At 38.7% G+C, this 19,193-nt stretch overlaps 1 protein-coding gene across 6 annotated transcripts in view; it reads left to right on the top strand.

Annotated features, from left to right (window-relative positions):
* The window catches only part of LOC133658832 (transient receptor potential cation channel subfamily M member 1-like), a 165,384-nt gene that overhangs the window by 78,475 nt on the left and 67,716 nt on the right, over positions 1-19,193 (top strand). For 5 of the 6 annotated variants that reach the window (XM_062061275.1, XM_062061278.1, XM_062061277.1 and 2 more), the window contains 6 exons: positions 396-591; positions 1,596-1,809; positions 5,675-5,799; positions 5,874-6,045; positions 6,309-6,483; positions 13,056-13,179. In XM_062061275.1, the coding sequence (XP_061917259.1) occupies positions 396-591; positions 1,596-1,809; positions 5,675-5,799; positions 5,874-6,045; positions 6,309-6,483; positions 13,056-13,179 (1,006 nt within the window). Of the gene's footprint in view, positions 1-395; positions 592-1,595; positions 1,810-5,674; positions 5,800-5,873; positions 6,046-6,308; positions 6,488-13,055; positions 13,180-19,193 lie in introns of those variants that run through there. The other variant, XM_062061279.1, reaches the window with a different exon arrangement.

Below are 19,193 nucleotides of genomic sequence, written 5' to 3'. Positions count from 1 at the left end.
TGTTTATATAGCCCTTAATCACAAATGTCTCGAAGGGCTACTAGAATTTTCCCCTAACCCAGTTTGTAGCTTGAACTATCCCAGAATGCACCTAACCTAAAGAGGTAACATCTCACAAATACCTGGGGTGTAAAGTCTGACCATGAACATCCCTTAACCTCAGGGTACATTATACAAGTCCATAATAGAACTTCTATATAACTCTTACGTAACCATGCGGTATAAACTGTCCAATAGCCAAACGTACCCTGAAACCAGTCTTAACGCCACTGTTCAACTAGGCTAGCCCAGAATATCTCCGTACCCTGGATCTGAATGATGCCCAGTAGCAAACTGTAAGGAGACAAGACAACATTGTGTCTTCCAATCTGACTGAGCGCTCTTCTTCTCCTCAGATGTGCATGTGGTCAGCTGACTACACAACACGTGGCCATCCCGCCCGGCGCCAACTCTCTGGAGGAGGCTCACCAGCTAGTCCAGATCGACACCCCGAAGGACAAATGGAGCTTGATCAAGCACACGAGGACATACCCCACGGACGCCTTCGGTGTGATCGAGTTCCAGGGCGGAGGGTTCATCAACAAGGCCATGGTGAGGGAGGAAGTTGCTCACACAGAACAAACACAACAGGGTTTCCCACACATTCATTTTTTTGTGGCGGCCCGCCACGAAATAATTACGTCCGCCACAAATTTTTTTAAAAATTTAAATTTTTATTTTATTTTATTTTATTTTTTTTATTTTTTTTTGTCCTCTCCAGCTTCTCAGGCAAATCATATAGTTGATGTAGATGTCCATATCGGCTGTTCAGATTTACTTTACAAAAGAGAAGTGTAGGATACTTCTCTTGTTGCCTTATTTGTATTTGACTTTATTAAATGTATTTATATTAGAAACACAACATGTGTATATAACAAAGGGTGCAAAGTCTGCAGGCAGTAGAAAACACATGGTTAAGTGTAGGGAGTAAAACTGATGGCAGTCTAAAGTTCAAGATTTTTGGAGCTCTTTGTTCAGTGGATCAGATGTTTGATGAAGCTCTGTGTCTATCTACCACCACTACTGTTTTCTGTTTATTTGTTACTGACTGTGGCAGGACACCTCTGCCTCTGTTTCACTTTATGTTGCTGGTAAATAATATGGTTGTAGTAGTAGGCTAAAGTGAAATTATTTAATATGCACTAATTAAAGGGGCAGAGCTTTAAGAGACATTTTAGCTTTTATATTTTATAAGATATATTTTTTGTAAGAACCACAATTAATAAATATATTTCAGTGAATAACTTATTGTTCAAATCTGTATATAAATACGTACATAACGTGTTGTAATTATATTGTAAAATGGATGGATGGATGGACGTTTAAAACAAAACTGTTATTATTAATTAGTAAGTATACATTTTTTGAGCCTTTTTAGGGAAAATCATATCATTGTAGTAAATTATGCAAATTACTCGATGATGTCATGGTGACCACGCCCATAGCCACGCCCCCACAGCCACGGGTATCTTGACAGTTTGTGGGAAACACTGCACAATGTTGGTTGTTGATGGAATCGAACCCTAACCCCCCCACCCGAATGTTTCCCATGCCAGTACATCCGTGCCTCCTTCGACACAAAACCCGACAACCTGCTGCATCTGATGGTGAAGGACTGGCAGTTGGAGCTGCCCACCTTGCTCATCTCCGTGCACGGGGGCCTCCAGAACTTCGACCTGCAGCCCAAACTCAAGCAGGTTTTCGGCAAAGGCCTGATTAAAGCCGCCGTCACCACGGGCGCTTGGATCTTCACTGGCGGGGTCAACACCGGTGAGGGATCATTTGTTTCCTGTCGACTTCACAAATAACTCTTAGTGACATTAGAAGATTACCCCTGCGTTCATTACATAATGCTTCTTCCTCGGCCCATTGTGCCAGGCACTCTAATTACGGCACAATTCATCATATGTGCTGAGCTGTGGGGCGTTTGGGTGCGAGTAGTCCGCCTGAACTGTTCCTAACTGATCACTCCATCACATCCACGCAAACATTCAAGCCTAACATACCGTATTTTCCGGACCATAGGGCGCACCGGATTAAAAGGTATAAGTAATGGTGGTTCTTTGGTCAAAATGTTGCATAAATGATGTTTTACAGATCATCTTCAAGTCGCTTTCTGACAGTCGCTTCAGAATGCACTGTTTTGTGGGCGGTCTTATTTACGTGCCTCCACTTTGATAGCGTCTTCTCCCCGTCATCTTTGTTGTAGCGGTGTAGCGTGCAAGGACGGGAGTGGAAGGAGTATCTAAAGATGGCGCTAACTGTTTTAATGACATCCATTCCATCTATTTATTTTCTTACGCTTATCCGAGGTGGGGTCGCGGGGGCAGCAGCCTAAGCAGAGAAGCCCAGACTTCCCTCTCCCCAGCCACTTCGTCCAGCTCCTCCCGGGGGATCCCGAGGCGTTCCCAGGCCAGCCGGGAGACATAGTCTTCCCAGCGTGTCCTGGGTCTTCCCCCGTGGCCTCCTGCCGGTCAGACGTGCCCTAAACACCTCCCTAGGTAGGCGTTCGGGTGGCATCCTGAGCAGATGCCCGAACCACCTCATCTGGCTCCTCTCCATGTGGAGGAGCAGCGGCTTTACTCTGAGTTCCTCCCGGATGACAGAGCTTCTCACCCTATTTATAAGGGGAGGAAACTCATTTGGGCCGCTTGTACCCGTGATCTTGTCCTTTCGCTCATAACCCAAAGCTCATGACCATAGGTGAGGATGGGAACGTAGATCGACCGGTAAATTGAGAGCTTTGCCTTCCGGCTCAGCTCCTTCTTCACCACAACGGATCGATACAGCGTCCGCATTACTGAAGACGCCGCACCGATCCGCCTGTCGATCTCACCATCCACTCTTCAAGACTCCGGGGTACTTGAACTCCTCCACTTGGGGCAAGATCTCTTCCCCAACCCGGAGATGGCACTCCACCCTTTCCCGGGCGAGAACCGTGGACTCGGACTTGGAGGTGCTGATTCTCATCCCAGTCGCTTCACACTCGGCTGCGAACCGATCCAGTGAGAGCTGACATTCAGACTTTACTTCAATCGATAACGGAGCAGCGTCTCCTCATCCGTGGCTCACTAGTGCAACAACAACGCCGGAAATGTGTCCCGTGCAAAAAACGTCCCACCGGAACCCTTTGATAACTAAAGTTCCTCGGGTGAATAATGTAAACTCACTACACCGGTATGTTTTAGCGCTTTGATAGCTATTTTACTGACAGATATAAGTAAGAACTTTACACTACTTTATATTAGAAATGGCAACAGCGGAGGATGAATGCCACATAAGAAGATAGAGAAAAATAAGAAGCTTATGACTACGGCGTCGTCACGGACTACAAAGGCAGACCTGCGCAAATTTTCAGTACTTATGCAGATCCCAAATACCCATCAGCAAGTACCAGAAGGTAAGAAAAGTTGGTTTTGCATAATATTGCGAAACAGAACGCCGGATAATATTTCTGTTAATAGGTGCCATTTTGCAGTCCTTATACACACACCATAATAATACTCATATGTTCAATGCGCCGACAATCCATCAAGCGGTGCGGCTTCATAGCTTACCAAAGTCGTACTAAAAACATTTTGACAGATTTTTGAGTGCCGTGTGTAATGTTCTATATTCTCAATGGAACATTTAAAGTTTTGGTGTTGTTTACTAACGTAATACAAGGGGTGGCATGGCGCAGTGCAGTGTTTTTCAACCTTTTTTGAGCCTGGGCACATTTTGTTCATAAAATAAAATACGAAGGCACACCACCGGCAGAAAAGGTTAAAAAATGAAACTCCACCAGGTTGTCATGCCTTATTTTGAGTTTGTTGTTGTTTCCTGTGTATAGTGCTTTAGTTTCTGTCTTGCGCTGTTAATTTGGTGACCCTTCCTGTTTTGTTGGTGTTCTCCTGTAGCAGCGTCACGCCTTCCTTTGAGTTCCAATGCCCGCACCTGCTTTGTTTTGGCAATCAAGACTATTTAAGTTGTGCGTACACTATCCTTCTTTGTGGGGACACTGTTGATTGTCATGTCATGTCACGTACGGACGTACTTTGTGGACGCCGTCTCCGCTCCACACGCTGTAAGTTTTTGCTGTCATCCAGCATTCTGTTTTTGTTTACTTTGTAGCCAGTTCAGTTTTACTTTTGTTTTGCATAGCCATCCCTATGTTTCAGTGCCTTTTGTTCATTTTTGGTTTAAGCATTACATACCTTTTACATACCAAAAAAGGTTGAAAAACACTGCACTAGACCAGGGGTCGGCAACCCAAAAATGTTGAAAGAGCCATATTGGACCAAAAATACAAAAACAAATCTGGAGCCGCAAAAAATTAAAAGCCATATTACATACAGATAGTGTGTCATGAGATATAAATTGAATTAAGATGACTTAAAGTAAACTAAATTACCTCAAATATACCTACAAATGAGGCATGATGATGCAATATGTACATATAGCTAGCCTAAATAGCATGTTAGCATCGATTAGCTTGCAGTCATGCAGTGACCAAATATGTCTGATTAGCACTCCACACAAGTCAATAACATCAACAAAACTCACCTTTGTGCATTCATGCACAACGTTTAAAGTTTGGTGGACAAAATGAGACAAAAAAAGAAGTGGCATAAAACACGTCCTAGAAAGTCGGAGAAAGTTATACATGTAAACAAACTAAGGTGAGTTCAAGGACCGCCAAAATTAGTAGGACAAAACGGTGCTCGCCAAATACTCGAATCAGTGAAGCATGTTTAATATAAACAGTGGGATTTCTAACAATTAGGGAGGTTTGTGTCATGTTTGTCCTCCTACAGAAACCATATTAAAACCAAAAATATATATTTTTTCCCCTCATCTTTTTCCATTTTTCATACATTTATGAAAAAGCTCCAGAGAGCCACTAGGCCGGCGCTAAAGAGCCGCATGCGGCTCTAGAGCCGCGGGTTGCCGACCCCTGCACTAGACAATGGCACATTATTATAATTATTGATTTGCAAAAAATGTTTTTTGGCCCAATTAGGTGAAGTTGCATAATTTCCCACGGCACACTAGACAATATCTCACGGCACACTAGTGTGCCGCGGCACAGTGGTTGAAAAACACTGGCGTAGTGGGTAGAGCAGCCGTGCCAGAAACCTGAGGGTTGCATGTTCGCTCCGCGCCTCTTACCATCCAAATCGCTGCCGTTGTGTCCTTGGGCAGGACACTTCACCCTTGCCCCCGGTGCCGCTCACACTGGTGAATGAAGGATGAATAATGGGTGGTGGTCGTAGGGGCCGTAGGCGCAAACTGGCAGCCACGCTTCCGTCAGTCTACCCCAGGGCAGCTGTGGCTACGAAAGTAGCTTACCACCACCAGGTGTGAATGAATGATGGCTTCTCACTTCTCTGTGAAGCGCTTTGAGTGTCTAGAAAAGTGCTGTATAAATCTAATCCATTATTATTATTATTATTATTATTATCTCTTATGTGTGACTGCCATCTACTGGTCACACTTATCATTACACCATGTACCAAATAAAATTGCTTTGAGGTCGGTAAGCACAAACAGAATTATTCTGTGTTTTAGGCACATTGGGTTATAAGGCGCACTGTCCATTTTTGAGAAAATGACAGGATTTTAAGTGCGCCTTCATTTCCTTCTTCCAAATAAGGTGTGATCCGTCATGTGGGAGACGCCTTAAAGGACCATTCCTCCAAGTCCCGGGGGAAAGTGTGTGCAATCGGCATCGCCCCGTGGGGGATCCTGGAAAACAAAGAGGACCTCATCGGGAAGGACGTAAGCCTCCGTAACCCGTGAAGCCTTCCACCGAGGACACGCCGTTGATGTCTTCTCCTGCTCCCCCCCCGCAGGTGACCAGACCCTACCAGACCATGGCCAACCCTCTGAGCAAGCTGGCCGTGCTCAACAACAGCCACTCGCACTTCATCCTGACCGACAACGGCACGTGCGGCAAGTACGGCTCCGAGGTCAAACTGCGGCGCCTGTTGGAGAAGCACATCTCGCTGCAGAAGATCAACACCCGTAAGTGGCAGCGAAAGCCTCCTTCATCCATTTCTCTGTGTTTTTTGTCGTGGATGGAGAGCTTCCTCTGTGACCTATGGGCTTCCCTTTGTCATCCTATGCCTGGAGCTCGGATAAGGCAGGGACAGCAAAGGGATGCTCAGCTGTCACCACAGACTTCACTCCCTCCTTCCTCCTTGTGTGTGACCTCGCCTTCAAGTTCTCTCCCAGAGAAGACAGTTTCCATTGGGGGGAAAAAACCGCTGTTACTGAATGTGCTCCAGGTTTGGGCCAGGGCGTGCCGCTGGTGTGTCTGATCGTGGAAGGAGGCCCGAACGTTATCTCCATCGCCTTGGAGAGTCTGAGAGACGAGCCTCCCATTCCGGTGGTGGTGTGTGACGGCAGCGGGCGCGCCTCCGACATCATTTCCTTTGCACACAAGTTCTCCGAGGACGGAGGGTGAGTCTTTTTTATCTTTATCATTTATTCATAGGCGTAATATAATCCAGGGGTGTCAAACTCATTTTAGGAGGAAAATCTGTGCACACGCGGGCCGGACTATTAAAATCATGGCATTAAAACTAAAAAATAGGGATAATGCTTTAAAATGTGATATCGGAAATTATCGGTATCGGTTTCAAAAAGTAAAATGTATGACTTTTTAACACGGACGTAGGGAGAAGTACAGAGCGCCAATAAACCTCAAAGGCACTGCCTTTGCGTGCCGGCCCAGTCACGTAATATCTACGGCTTTTCACACACACACAAGTGAATGCGATGCATACTTGGTCAACAGCCATACAGGTCACACGGAGGGTGGGCCGGACTATTAAAATCATGGCATTAAAACTAAAAAATAGAGATAATGCTTTAAAATGTGATATAGGAAATTATCGGTTTAATCATGGCATTAAAACTAAAAAATAGAGATAATGCTTTAAAATGTGATATCGGAAATTATCGGTATCGGTTTCAAAAAGTAAAATGTATGACTTTTTAACACGGACGTAGGGAGAAGTACAGAGCGCCAATAAACCTCAAAGGCACTGCCTTTGCGTGCCGGCCCAGTCACGTAATATCTACGGCTTTTCACACACACACAAGTGAATGCGAGGCATACTTGGTCAACAGCCATACAGGTCACACGGAGGGTGGGCCGGACTATTAAAATCATGGCATTAAAACTAAAAAATAGAGATAATGCTTTAAAATGTGATATCGGAAATTATCGGTTTAATCATGGCATTAAAACTAAAAAATAGAGATAATGCTTTAAAATGTGATATCGGAAATTATCGGTATCGGTTTCAAAAAGTAAAATGTATGACTTTTTAACACGGACGTAGGGAGAAGTACAGAGCGCCAATAAACCTCAAAGGCACTGCCTTTGCGTGCCGGCCCAGTCACGTAATATCTACGGCTTTTCACACACACACAAGTGAATGCGAGGCATACTTGGTCAACAGCCATACAGGTCACACGGAGGGTGGGCCGGACTATTAAAATCATGGCATTAAAACTAAAAAATAGAGATAATGCTTTAAAATGTGATATCGGAAATTATCGGTATCGGTTTCAAAAAGTAAAATGTATGACTTTTTAACACGGACGTAGGGAGAAGTACAGAGCGCCAATAAACCTCAAAGGCACTGCCTTTGCGTGCCGGCCCAGTCACGTAATATCTACGGCTTTTCACACACACACAAGTGAATGCGAGGCATACTTGGTCAACAGCCATACAGGTCACACGGAGGGTGGCCGTATAAACAACTTTAACACTGTTACTAATATGCGCCACACTGTGAACCCACACCAAACAAGAATGACAAACACATTTCGGGAGAACATCCGCACCGTAACACAACATAAACACAACGGAACAAATACCCAGAACCCCTTGCAGCACTAACTCTTCCGGGACGCTACAATATACACCCCACCCCATCAACCCTGCCCACCTCATCCTCCTCAGGGAGAGCATGTCCCAAATTCCAAGCTGCTGTTTTGAGGCATGTTAAAAAAAAATAATGCACTTTGTGACTTCAATAATAAATATGGCAGTGCCATGTTGGCACTTTTTTCCATAACTTGAGTTGATTTATTTTGGAAAACCTTGTTACATTGTTTAATGCATCCAGCGGGGCATCACAACAAAATTGGGCATAATAATGTGTTAATTCCACGACTGTATATATCGATATCGCTTGATATCGGAATCGGTAATTAAGAGTTGGACAATATCGGAATATCGGATATCGTCAAAAAAGCCATTATCGGACATCTCTAGTCTCAATCAATCAATCAATTAAAGCTCAGGGGCCGCATGGTTGGAAAATGTGTGCACACGCGGGTCGGACTATTAAAATCATGGCATTAAAAGTAAAAAATAAAGACAAGTTAAGATTGTTTTCTTTGTCTTACTTTGGCCAAAAATAAAACAAACACATTCTGAAAATATTACAATAAAAATAGTTTAGATCCATGAAGGAAAAAGGAAAGTAAATGAATGTTTATAACTGAAGACATTTACATATGCATAAATATGTGTTTTCGTTTGTTTTGGTTTTTTTATGAATTAAGTAAAGTGTACGACAACCCTTTTTCCAAAACACAATATAGAATGTGAGATATAACAGGATAATGCAATATATTTATCATTTGTTTTCAAAACGCTTACAAAAAAGTAGGACCCCCCCCCCCCCCAAAAATTTACTGGGACCCCATTTTGAAAATTCCTAGCAAAACAGCAGCAGGCGGCTGTGGCCTGCGGGCCTGTTCTACTACTAGTCAAATATCATCCCGGGGGCCATAGATCATTCATTCGCAGGCTGGATCTGGCCCGCGGGCCTTGACTTTGACACCCCTGGTCAATGGGGAATTTTCAATTAATTTTTGAATATTTTTACATTTTGTAACAACATAGTATTTCTCAGCATTATTCATTTATTTAGTTTTATGGCACTTTTTTTCTTTTGTTACAAAATATTTCATGTTTAACTGTAAAGATGAGTTGTTGAAAAAGTAAAGCTTTCCTAGTGGAAAAAAAAAACACACGCTGTCCTGAGAATAAATAATAATTATTTGTAAAAATTCTAATTGCATTACTTTTTTTGTATTAGTCCAAAAATAAGATAACTGAATATTTTCACACGAATAATTAAGATTATATTCTGCATAATTGCAAAAAAAAACCTAACGCAAAGGTTTGTCTATGTATAATGATACAAAGGAATATGTAAATTACTACATTTTATTCTATTTTATAAGATTATGTATAATCCTACAAATTAAAACAAACATGAAGGTTTTGTTATATACTTCAAAAATGATTAAAATGACAGAGCATACCGGTAAACAACAGACATTAGCATACTTTTACAAAGCATTATATACATGAATTATACTAGTTGTAAAATGTCTGAAAATGACTGAAAAATATTACATGAATTCATTAGCACACATATTTGTGAAATCACATGTATTTATTTACTGTATCAATATTAATTAATAAAAAAAATTGTTTCGACTATTCTTAAATGTAATTACATTTAATTGTAATTAAAGAACACGCTATTCTTAAATTAAAAAGTATAAATTAGTGTAAATAAAAACATATTTTTTTACTTCATAATTGAATTTTTTTTTAAATATAGTAATTACATGATACCATACCATACCATACCAACTTTATTTATAAAGCCCTTTAAAAACAACGATACTGAATGACTGAATATCACTGCATGAAAAATAAACAATTTATTCATAATTCACTACATTTATAACTATAATTACTAGATAAATGCGTTAAAATGTAATATAGGAAATTATCGGTATCGGTTTTTTTTATTATCCGTATCGTTTTTTTGGGGTTTTTTTTATTAATTTTTTTTAATTTTTTTATTAAATCAACATAAAAAACACAAGATACACTTACAATTAATGCACCAACCCAAAAAACCTCCCTCCTCATTCACACAAAAGGGTTGTTTCTTTCTGTTATTAATATTCTGCTTCCTACATTATATAGCAATATATATCAATACAGTCTGCAGGGATACAGTCCGTAAGCACACATGATTGTGCGTGCTGCTGGTCCACTAATAGTACTAACCTTAAACACTTAATTTTACTAATTTTCATTAATTACTAGTTTCTATGTAACTGTTTTTATATTGTTTTACTTTCTTTTTTATTCAAGACAATGTTTTTAATTTATTTATCTTATTTTATTTTATAATTTTTTTTTAAAAGTACCTTATCTTCACCATACCTGGTTGTCCAAATTAGACATAATAATGTGTTAATTCCACGACTGTATATATCGGTTGATATCGGCATCGGTTGATATCGATATCGGTAATTAAAGAGTTGGACAATATCGGAATATCGGATATCGGCAAAAAGCCATTATCGGACATCCCTAATTATTTATAATTAAAGAACACGCTATTCTTAAATTAAAAAGTATAAATTAGTGTAAATACAAACATATTTTTTTACTTCATAATTGAACTTTTTTTTAAATATAGTAATTACATGATACTGAATGACTGAATATCACTGCCTGAAAAATAAACAATTTATTCATAATTCACTACATTTATAACAATAATTACTAGGGATGTGGGCCGATAAATGCGTTAAAATGTAATATTGGAAATTATCGGTATTGTTTTTTTTATTATCGGTATCGTTTTTTTTTTTTTTTTAAATTAAATCAACATAAAAAACACAAGATACACTTACAATTAATGCACCAACCCAAAAAACCTCCCTCCTCATTCACACAAAAGGGTTGTTTCTTTCTGTTATTAATATTCTGCTTCCTACATTATATATCAATATTTATCAATACAGTCTGCAAGGGATACAGTCCGTAAGCACACATGATTGTGCGTGCTGCTGCTCCACTAATAGTACTAACCTTTAACAGTTAATGTTACTCATTTTCATTCATTACTAGTTTCTATGTAACTGTTTTTATATTGTTTTACTTTCTTTTTTATTCAAGAAAATGTTTTTAATTTATTTATCTTATTTTATTTTATAATTTTTTTTAAAAAGTACCTTATCTTCACCATACCTGGTTGTCCAAATTAGACATAATAATGTGTTAATTCCACGACTGTATATATCGGTTGATATCGGTATCGGTTGATATCGGTATCGGTAATTAAAGAGTTGGACAATATCGGAATATCGGATATCGGCAAAAAGCCATTATCGGACATCCCTAATTATTTATAATTAAAGAACACGCTATTCTTAAATTAAAAAGTATAAATTAGTGTAAATACAAACATATTTTTTTACTTCATAATTGAACTTTTTTTTAAAATATAGTAATTACATGATACTGAATGACTGAATATCACCGCATGAAAAATAAACAATTTATTCATAATTCACTACATTTATAACAATAATTACTAGGGATGTCCGATAATATCGGCCTGCCTATATTATCGGCCGATAAATGCGTTAAAATGTAATATCGGAAATTATCGGTATCGTTTTTTTTATTATCGGTATCATTTTTTTGTTTTTTTTTAATTAAATCAACATAAAAAACACAAGATACACTTACAATTAATGCACCAACCCAAAAAACCTCCCTCCTCATTCACACAAAAGGGTTGTTTCTTTCTGTTATTAATATTCTGGTTCCTACATTATATATCAATATATATCAATACAGTCTGCAAGGGATACAGTCCGTAAGCACACATGATTGTGCGTGCTGCTGGTCCACTAATAGTACTAACCTTTAACAGTTAATGTTACTCATTTTCATTCATTACTAGTTTCTATGTAACTGTTTTTATATTGTTTTACTTTCTTTTAATTATTCAAGAAAATGTTTTTAATTTATTTATCTTATTTTATTTTATAATTTTTTTTTAAAAGTACCTTATCTTCACCATACCTGGTTGTCCAAATTAGACATAATAATGTGTTAATTCCACGACTGTATATATCGGTTGATATCGGTATCGGTTGATATCGGTATCGGTAATTAAAGAGTTGGACAATATCGGATATCGGCAAAAAGCCATTATCGGACATCCCTAATTATTTATAATTAAAGAACACGCTATTCTTAAATTAAAAAGTATAAATTAGTGTAAATACAAACATATTTTTTTACTTCATAATTGAACTTTTTTTTAAATATAATAATTACATGATGCTGAATGACTGAATATCATTGCATGAAAAATAAACAATTTATTCATAATTCACTACATTTATAACAATAATTACTAGGGATGTCCGATAATATCGGCCGATAAATGCGTTAAAATGTAATATCGGAAATTATCGGTATCGGTTTTTTTATTATAAGTATCGTGTTTTTTTTATTTATATATTTTTTTTTTAATTAAATCAACATAAAAAACACAAGATACACTTACAATTAATGCACCAACCCAAAAAACCTCCCTCCTCATTCACACAAAAGGGTTATTTCTTTCTGTTATTAATATTCTGGTTCCTAGATTATATATCAATATATATCAATACAGTCTGCAAGGGATACAGTCCGTAAGCACACATGATTGTGCGTGCTGCTGCTCCACTAATAGTACTAACCTTTAACAGTTCATTTTACTCATTTTCATTCATTACTAGTTTCTATGTAACCATACCTGGTTGTCCAAATTAGACATAATAATGTGTTAATTCCACGACTGTATATATCGGTTGATATCGGTATCGGTAATTAAAGAGTTGGACAATATCGGAATATCGGATATCGGCAAAAAGCCATTATCGGACATCCCTAATAATTACAAATATTTTCTGTGTAGTCAGTATAGGAACTGGATTAAAACGCCTTTTCAACCTCCAACCTAATATAATATGTTGTGCGAAGGAAATGTCATCATTTTTGGAAGCTCATCTTGTATTTGACATTGTTTATAGGGTTAGGCGCAATAAGCGTTCAACTCACAGCTGTTTGTTTATTTTGTTGACCACTGACCGAAGAAAAAATCAACTAAAGGAAAAGCTCTTCTCCAACATTTCAGGCTGGTCAGTGACGACGTGCGAGACCAACTCCTGGTGACCATTCAGAAGACCTTCAACTACAGCAAAAGCCAGTCGCAGCAAATCCTGCTCATGGTGATGGAGTGCATGAAGAAGAGGGAGCTGGTGAGTAAGGGAACCAAGAGTAAGCAAACAGAAGTCAATAAAAGTCGGAAGCCCAAACATTCCCGTCTCCATCTCTCATTAATCCGCTCATTTCAATTAACATATTGATAATCCCAACCACCTGCCTGTCATTCCTCCTCCTCCTGGTGCTCGTGTGTGGAATGTGGGATAATCCACAGTGTGAGTGTGCATCAAGCACAAGGTTGACATTTTAGCGTTGGCTAAGAGATGGTTGCTTTAATTCTCCTAAGTGTCCACTTCAAGCACTTGTCCACCACCAAATAAAAAAATCATGTGATTAGTTTAATCTGCACACTTTTTCACATTGGAGTTGGAAAGATGGGAGCACACTACTTAGCGCTCTCATCCAGTCACAGATGGAAGATCCATCTTCATAATCCCTCCACCAGGTTCCTCTCAGCCCAGAGTGCTATCATATCGCATCCTTTGACCTTCATGTATCACACCGCCTAATGCCCTCACACGCCCACACTTCAACTGCTTCCCCCTCCCCCCATAAATCACTTTTTTTCATACTATTTGCTTTCATATGAGAGCCAGACAATGTGACACAAGTACTTTAAAATGGCGTGACCCTCAGGTGAATCACTGTCTAGTCACACAACCTAAGCTCTTCATCCTAAATGCAATCCCGAGTGAGCAGCTGGCAAATAAAAAAACACTTTCAGATGATGATGCAACAGTTGTGCACTTTTTTTTTGGGCATGCTGCAACATTTCCACATCCATTGTTGTCAACCTAACATGACAAATTGATAAATTAGCAATGAGTGATGAACTATTGGGTCATCACTAGGGATGTCCGATAATATCGGCCGATAAATGCGTTAAAATGTAATATCGGAAATTATCGGTATCAGTTTTTTTTATTATCTGTATCGTTTTTTTTTAAATGTTTTTTTTATTTTTATTAAATCAACATAAAAAACACAAGATACACTTGCAATTAGTGCACCAACCCAAAAAAACTCCCTCCCCCCATTTCTTTCTGTTATCAATATTCTGGTTCCTACATTATATATCAATATATATCAATACAGTCTGCAAGGGATACAGTCCGTAAGCACACATGATTGTGCGTGCTGCTGGTCCACTAATAGTACTAACCTTTAACAGTTAATTTTACTCATTTTCATTAATTACTAGTTTCTATGTAACTGTTTTTATATTGTTTTACTTTCTTTTTTATTCAAGAAAATGTTTTTAATTTAGTTATCTTATTATTATAATTTTTTTTAAAAAGTACCTTATCTTCACCATACATGGTTGTCCAAATTAGGCATAATAATGTGTTAATTCCACGACTGCATATATCGGTTGATATCGGTATCGGTTGATATCGGTATCGGTAATTAAAGAGTTGGACGATATCGGAATATCGGATATCGGCAAAAAGCCATTATCGGACATCCCTAGTCATCACTATTGGTTGGTTAACCAATAAATCATTAAAAACATGTTCTACCGGTGAGTCGCTCCAAAGGACGGACATTTATCAATGAAAATATTGAGAAGATGCTGACAGGACATGTTTCATTTCATTCCATCAAGTCCTGCCTCTACAAACTGGACCGTTTAGTACACAAACACAACTTGTAGTCAAGTCCGACCTGCGGTCCGTCACTCAAATGCGTCCGCCGTGCGCGACATAATCAACCACAGCAGTACCACTATTGGTTCACAACTAGAGATGTCCGATAAATGCTTTAAAATGTAATATCGGAAATTATCGGTATCATTTTTTTTATTATCGGTATCGTTTTATTTTTTGTTTTGTTTTTTATTTTTATCAAATCAACATAAAAAACACAAGATACACTTACAATTAGTGCACCAATCCAAAAAACCTCCCTCATTCACACAAAAGGGTTGTTTCTTTCTGTTATTAATATTCTGGTTCCTACATTATATATCAATATATATCAATACAGTCTGCAAGGGATACAGTCCGTAAGCACACATGATTGTGCGTGCTGCTGCTCCACTAATAGTACTGACCTTTAACACTTCATTTTACTCATTTTAATTAATTACTAGTTTCTATGTAACTGTTTTTATATTGTTTTACTTTTCAAGAAAATGTTATTAATTTATTTATCTTATTTTATTTATTTTTTAAAAAAGGACCTTATCTTCACCATACATGGTTGTCCAGATTAGGCATAATAATGTGTTAATTCCACGACTGTATGTATCTGTATCGGTTGATATCGGTATCTGTAATTAAAGAGTTGGACAATATCGGAATATCGGATATCGGCAAAAAGCCATTATCGGACATCCCTATTCACAACTATTGGTTGCTACTCGGTTGGGGACATCTCTGCACTGCTGACCCGTCTCCGCTCGAGATGGTCTCCTGCTGGCCCCACTATGAACTGGACTCTCACTATTATGTTAGATCCACTATGGACTGGACTCTCTCACTATTATGTTAGATCCACTATGGACTGGACTCTCACACTATTATGTTAGATCCACTATGGACTGGACTCTCACTATTATGTAAGATCCACTATGGACTGGCCTCTCACTATTATGTTAGATCCACTATGGACTGGACTCTCACACTATTATGTTAGATCCACTATGGACTGGACTCTCACTATTATGTTAGATCCACTATGGACTGGACTCTCACACTATTATATTAGATCTACTATGGACTGGACTTTCACTATTATGTTAGATCCACTATGGACTGGACTCACACTATTATGTTAGATCCACTATAGACTGGCCTCTCACTATTATGTTAGATCCACTATGGACTGGACTCTCACACTATTATGTTAGATCCACTATGGACTGGACTCTCACTATTATGTTAGATCCACTATGGACTGGACTCTCACACTATTATATTAGATCTGCTATGGACTGGACTTTCACTATTATGTTAGATCCACTATGGACTGGACTCTCACTATTATGTTAGATCCACTATGGACTGGACTCTCACACTATTATATTAGATCTACTATGGACTGGACTTTCACTATTATGTTAGATCCACTATGGACTGGACTCTCACTATTATGTTAGATCCACTATGGACTGGACTCTCACACTATTATGTTAGATCCACTATAGACTGGCCTCTCACTATTATGTTAGATCCACTATGGACTGGACTCTCACACTATTATGTTAGATCCACTATGGACTGGACTCTCACTATTATGTTAGATCCACTATGGACTGGACTCTCACACTATTATATTAGATCTACTATGGACTGGACTTTCACTATTATGTTAGATCCACTATGGACTGGACTCTCACACTATTATGTTAGATCCACTATGGACTGGACTCTCACTGTTATATTAGATCTACTATGGACTGGACTTTCACTATTATGTTAGATCCACTATGGACTGGACTCTCACTATTATGTTAGATCCACTATGGACTGGACTCTCACTATTATGTTAGATCCACTATGGACTGGACTCTCACACTATTATATTAGATCTACTATGGACTGGACTTTCACTATTATGTTAGATCCACTATGGACTGGACTCTCACTATTATGTTGGAGCCACTATGGACTGGACTCTCACACTATTATGTTAGATCCACTATGGACTGGACTCTCACTGTTATGTTAGATCCACTATGGACTGGACTCTCACTATTATGTTAGATCCACTATGGACTGGACTCTCACACTATTATGTTAGATCCACTATGGACTGGACTCTCACTATTATGTTAGATCCACTATGGACTGGACTCTCACACTATTATGTTAGATCCACTATGGACTGGACTTTCACTATTATGTTAGATCCACTATGGACTGGACTCTCACACTATTATGTTAGATCCACTATGGACTGGACTCTCACTATTATGTTAGATCCACTATGGACTGGACTCTCACACTATTATATTAGATCTACTATGGACTGGACTTTCACTATTATGTTAGATCCACTATGGACTGGACTCTCACTATTATGTTAGATCCACTATGGACTGGACTCACACTATTATGTTAGATCCACTATAGACTGGCCTCTCACTATTATGTTAGATCCACTATGGACTGGACTCTCACACTATTATGTTAGATCCACTATGGACTGGACTCTCACTATTATGTTAGATCCACTATGGACTGGACTCTCACACTATTATATTAGATCTACTATGGACTGGACTTTCACTATTATGTTAGATCCACTATGGACTGGACTCTCACACTATTATGTTAGATCCACTATGGACTGGACTCTCACTGTTATATTAGATCTACTATGGACTGGACTTTCACTATTATGTTAGATCCACTATGGACTGGACTCTCACTATTATGTTAGATCCACTATGGACTGGACTCTCACTATTATGTTGGATCCACTATGGACTGGACTCTCACACTATTATATTAGATCTACTATGGACTGGACTTTCACTATTATGTTAGATCCACTATGGACTGGACTCTCACTATTATGTTAGATCCACTATGGACTGGACTCTCTCACTATTATGTTAGATCCACTATAGACTGTACTCTCACTATTATGTTAGATCCACTATGGACTGGACTCTCACACTATTATGTTAGATCCACTATGGACTGTACTCTCACTATTATGTTAGATCCACTATGGACTGGACTCTCACTATTATGTAAGATCCACTATGGACTGTACTCTCACTATTATGTTAGATCCACTATGGACTGGACTCTCACTATTATGTAAGATCCACTATGGACTGGCCTCTCACTATTATGTTAGATCCACTATGGACTGGACTCTCACACTATTATGTTAGATCCACTATGGACTGGACTCTCACTATTATGTTAGATCCACTATGGACTGGACTCTCACACTATTATATTAGATCTACTATGGACTGGACTTTCACTATTATGTTAGATCCACTATGGACTGGACTCTCACTATTATGTTAGATCCACTATGGACTGCACTCACACTATTATGTTAGATCCACTATAGACTGGCCTCTCACTATTATGTTAGATCCACTATAGACTGGCCTCTCACTATTATGTTAGATCCACTATGGACTGGACTCTCACACTATTATGTTAGATCCACTATGGACTGGACTCTCACTATTATGTTAGATCCACTATGGACTGGACTCTCACACTATTATTTTAGATCTACTATGGACTGGACTTTCACTATTATGTTAGATCCACTATGGACTGGACTCTCACACTATTATGTTAGATCCACTATGGACTGGACTCTCACTGTTATATTAGATCTACTATGGACTGGACTTTCACTATTATGTTAGATCCACTATGGACTGGACTCTCACTATTATGTTAGATCCACTATGGACTGGACTCTCACTATTATGTTTGATCCACTATGGACTGGACTTTCACTATTATGTTAGATCCACTATGGACTGGACTCTCACACTAATATGTTAGATCCACTATGGACTGGACTCTCACTATTATGTTAGATCCACTATGGACTGGACTCTCACTATTATGTTAGATCCACTATGGACTGGACTCTCACACTATTATATTAGATCTACTATGGACTGGACTTTCACTATTATGTTAGATCCACTATGGACTGGACTCTCACACTATTATGTTAGATCCACTATGGACTGGACTCTCACACTATTATGTTAGATCCACTATGGACTGGACTCTCACTGTTATGTTAGATCCACTATGGACTGGACTCTCACTATTATGTTAGATCCACTATGGACTGGACTCTCACACTATTATGTTAGATCCACTATGGACTGGACTCTCACTATTATGTTAGATCCACTATGGACTGGACTCTCACACTATTATGTTAGATCCACTATGGACTGGACTCTCACACTATTATGTTAGATCCACTATGGACTGGACTCTCACACTATTATGTTAGATCCACTATAGACTGGACTCTCACACTATTATGTTAGATCCACTATGGACTGGACTCTCACACTATTATGTTAGATCCACTATGGACTGGA

The sequence above is a fragment of the Entelurus aequoreus genome, linkage group LG10 (genome assembly GCF_033978785.1).
Source record: "Entelurus aequoreus isolate RoL-2023_Sb linkage group LG10, RoL_Eaeq_v1.1, whole genome shotgun sequence".
NCBI lineage: Eukaryota > Metazoa > Chordata > Actinopteri > Syngnathiformes > Syngnathidae > Entelurus > Entelurus aequoreus.
The sequence above is the reverse complement of the archived record's forward strand: the minus strand, read 5'-3'. Positions and strand labels throughout refer to the sequence as shown.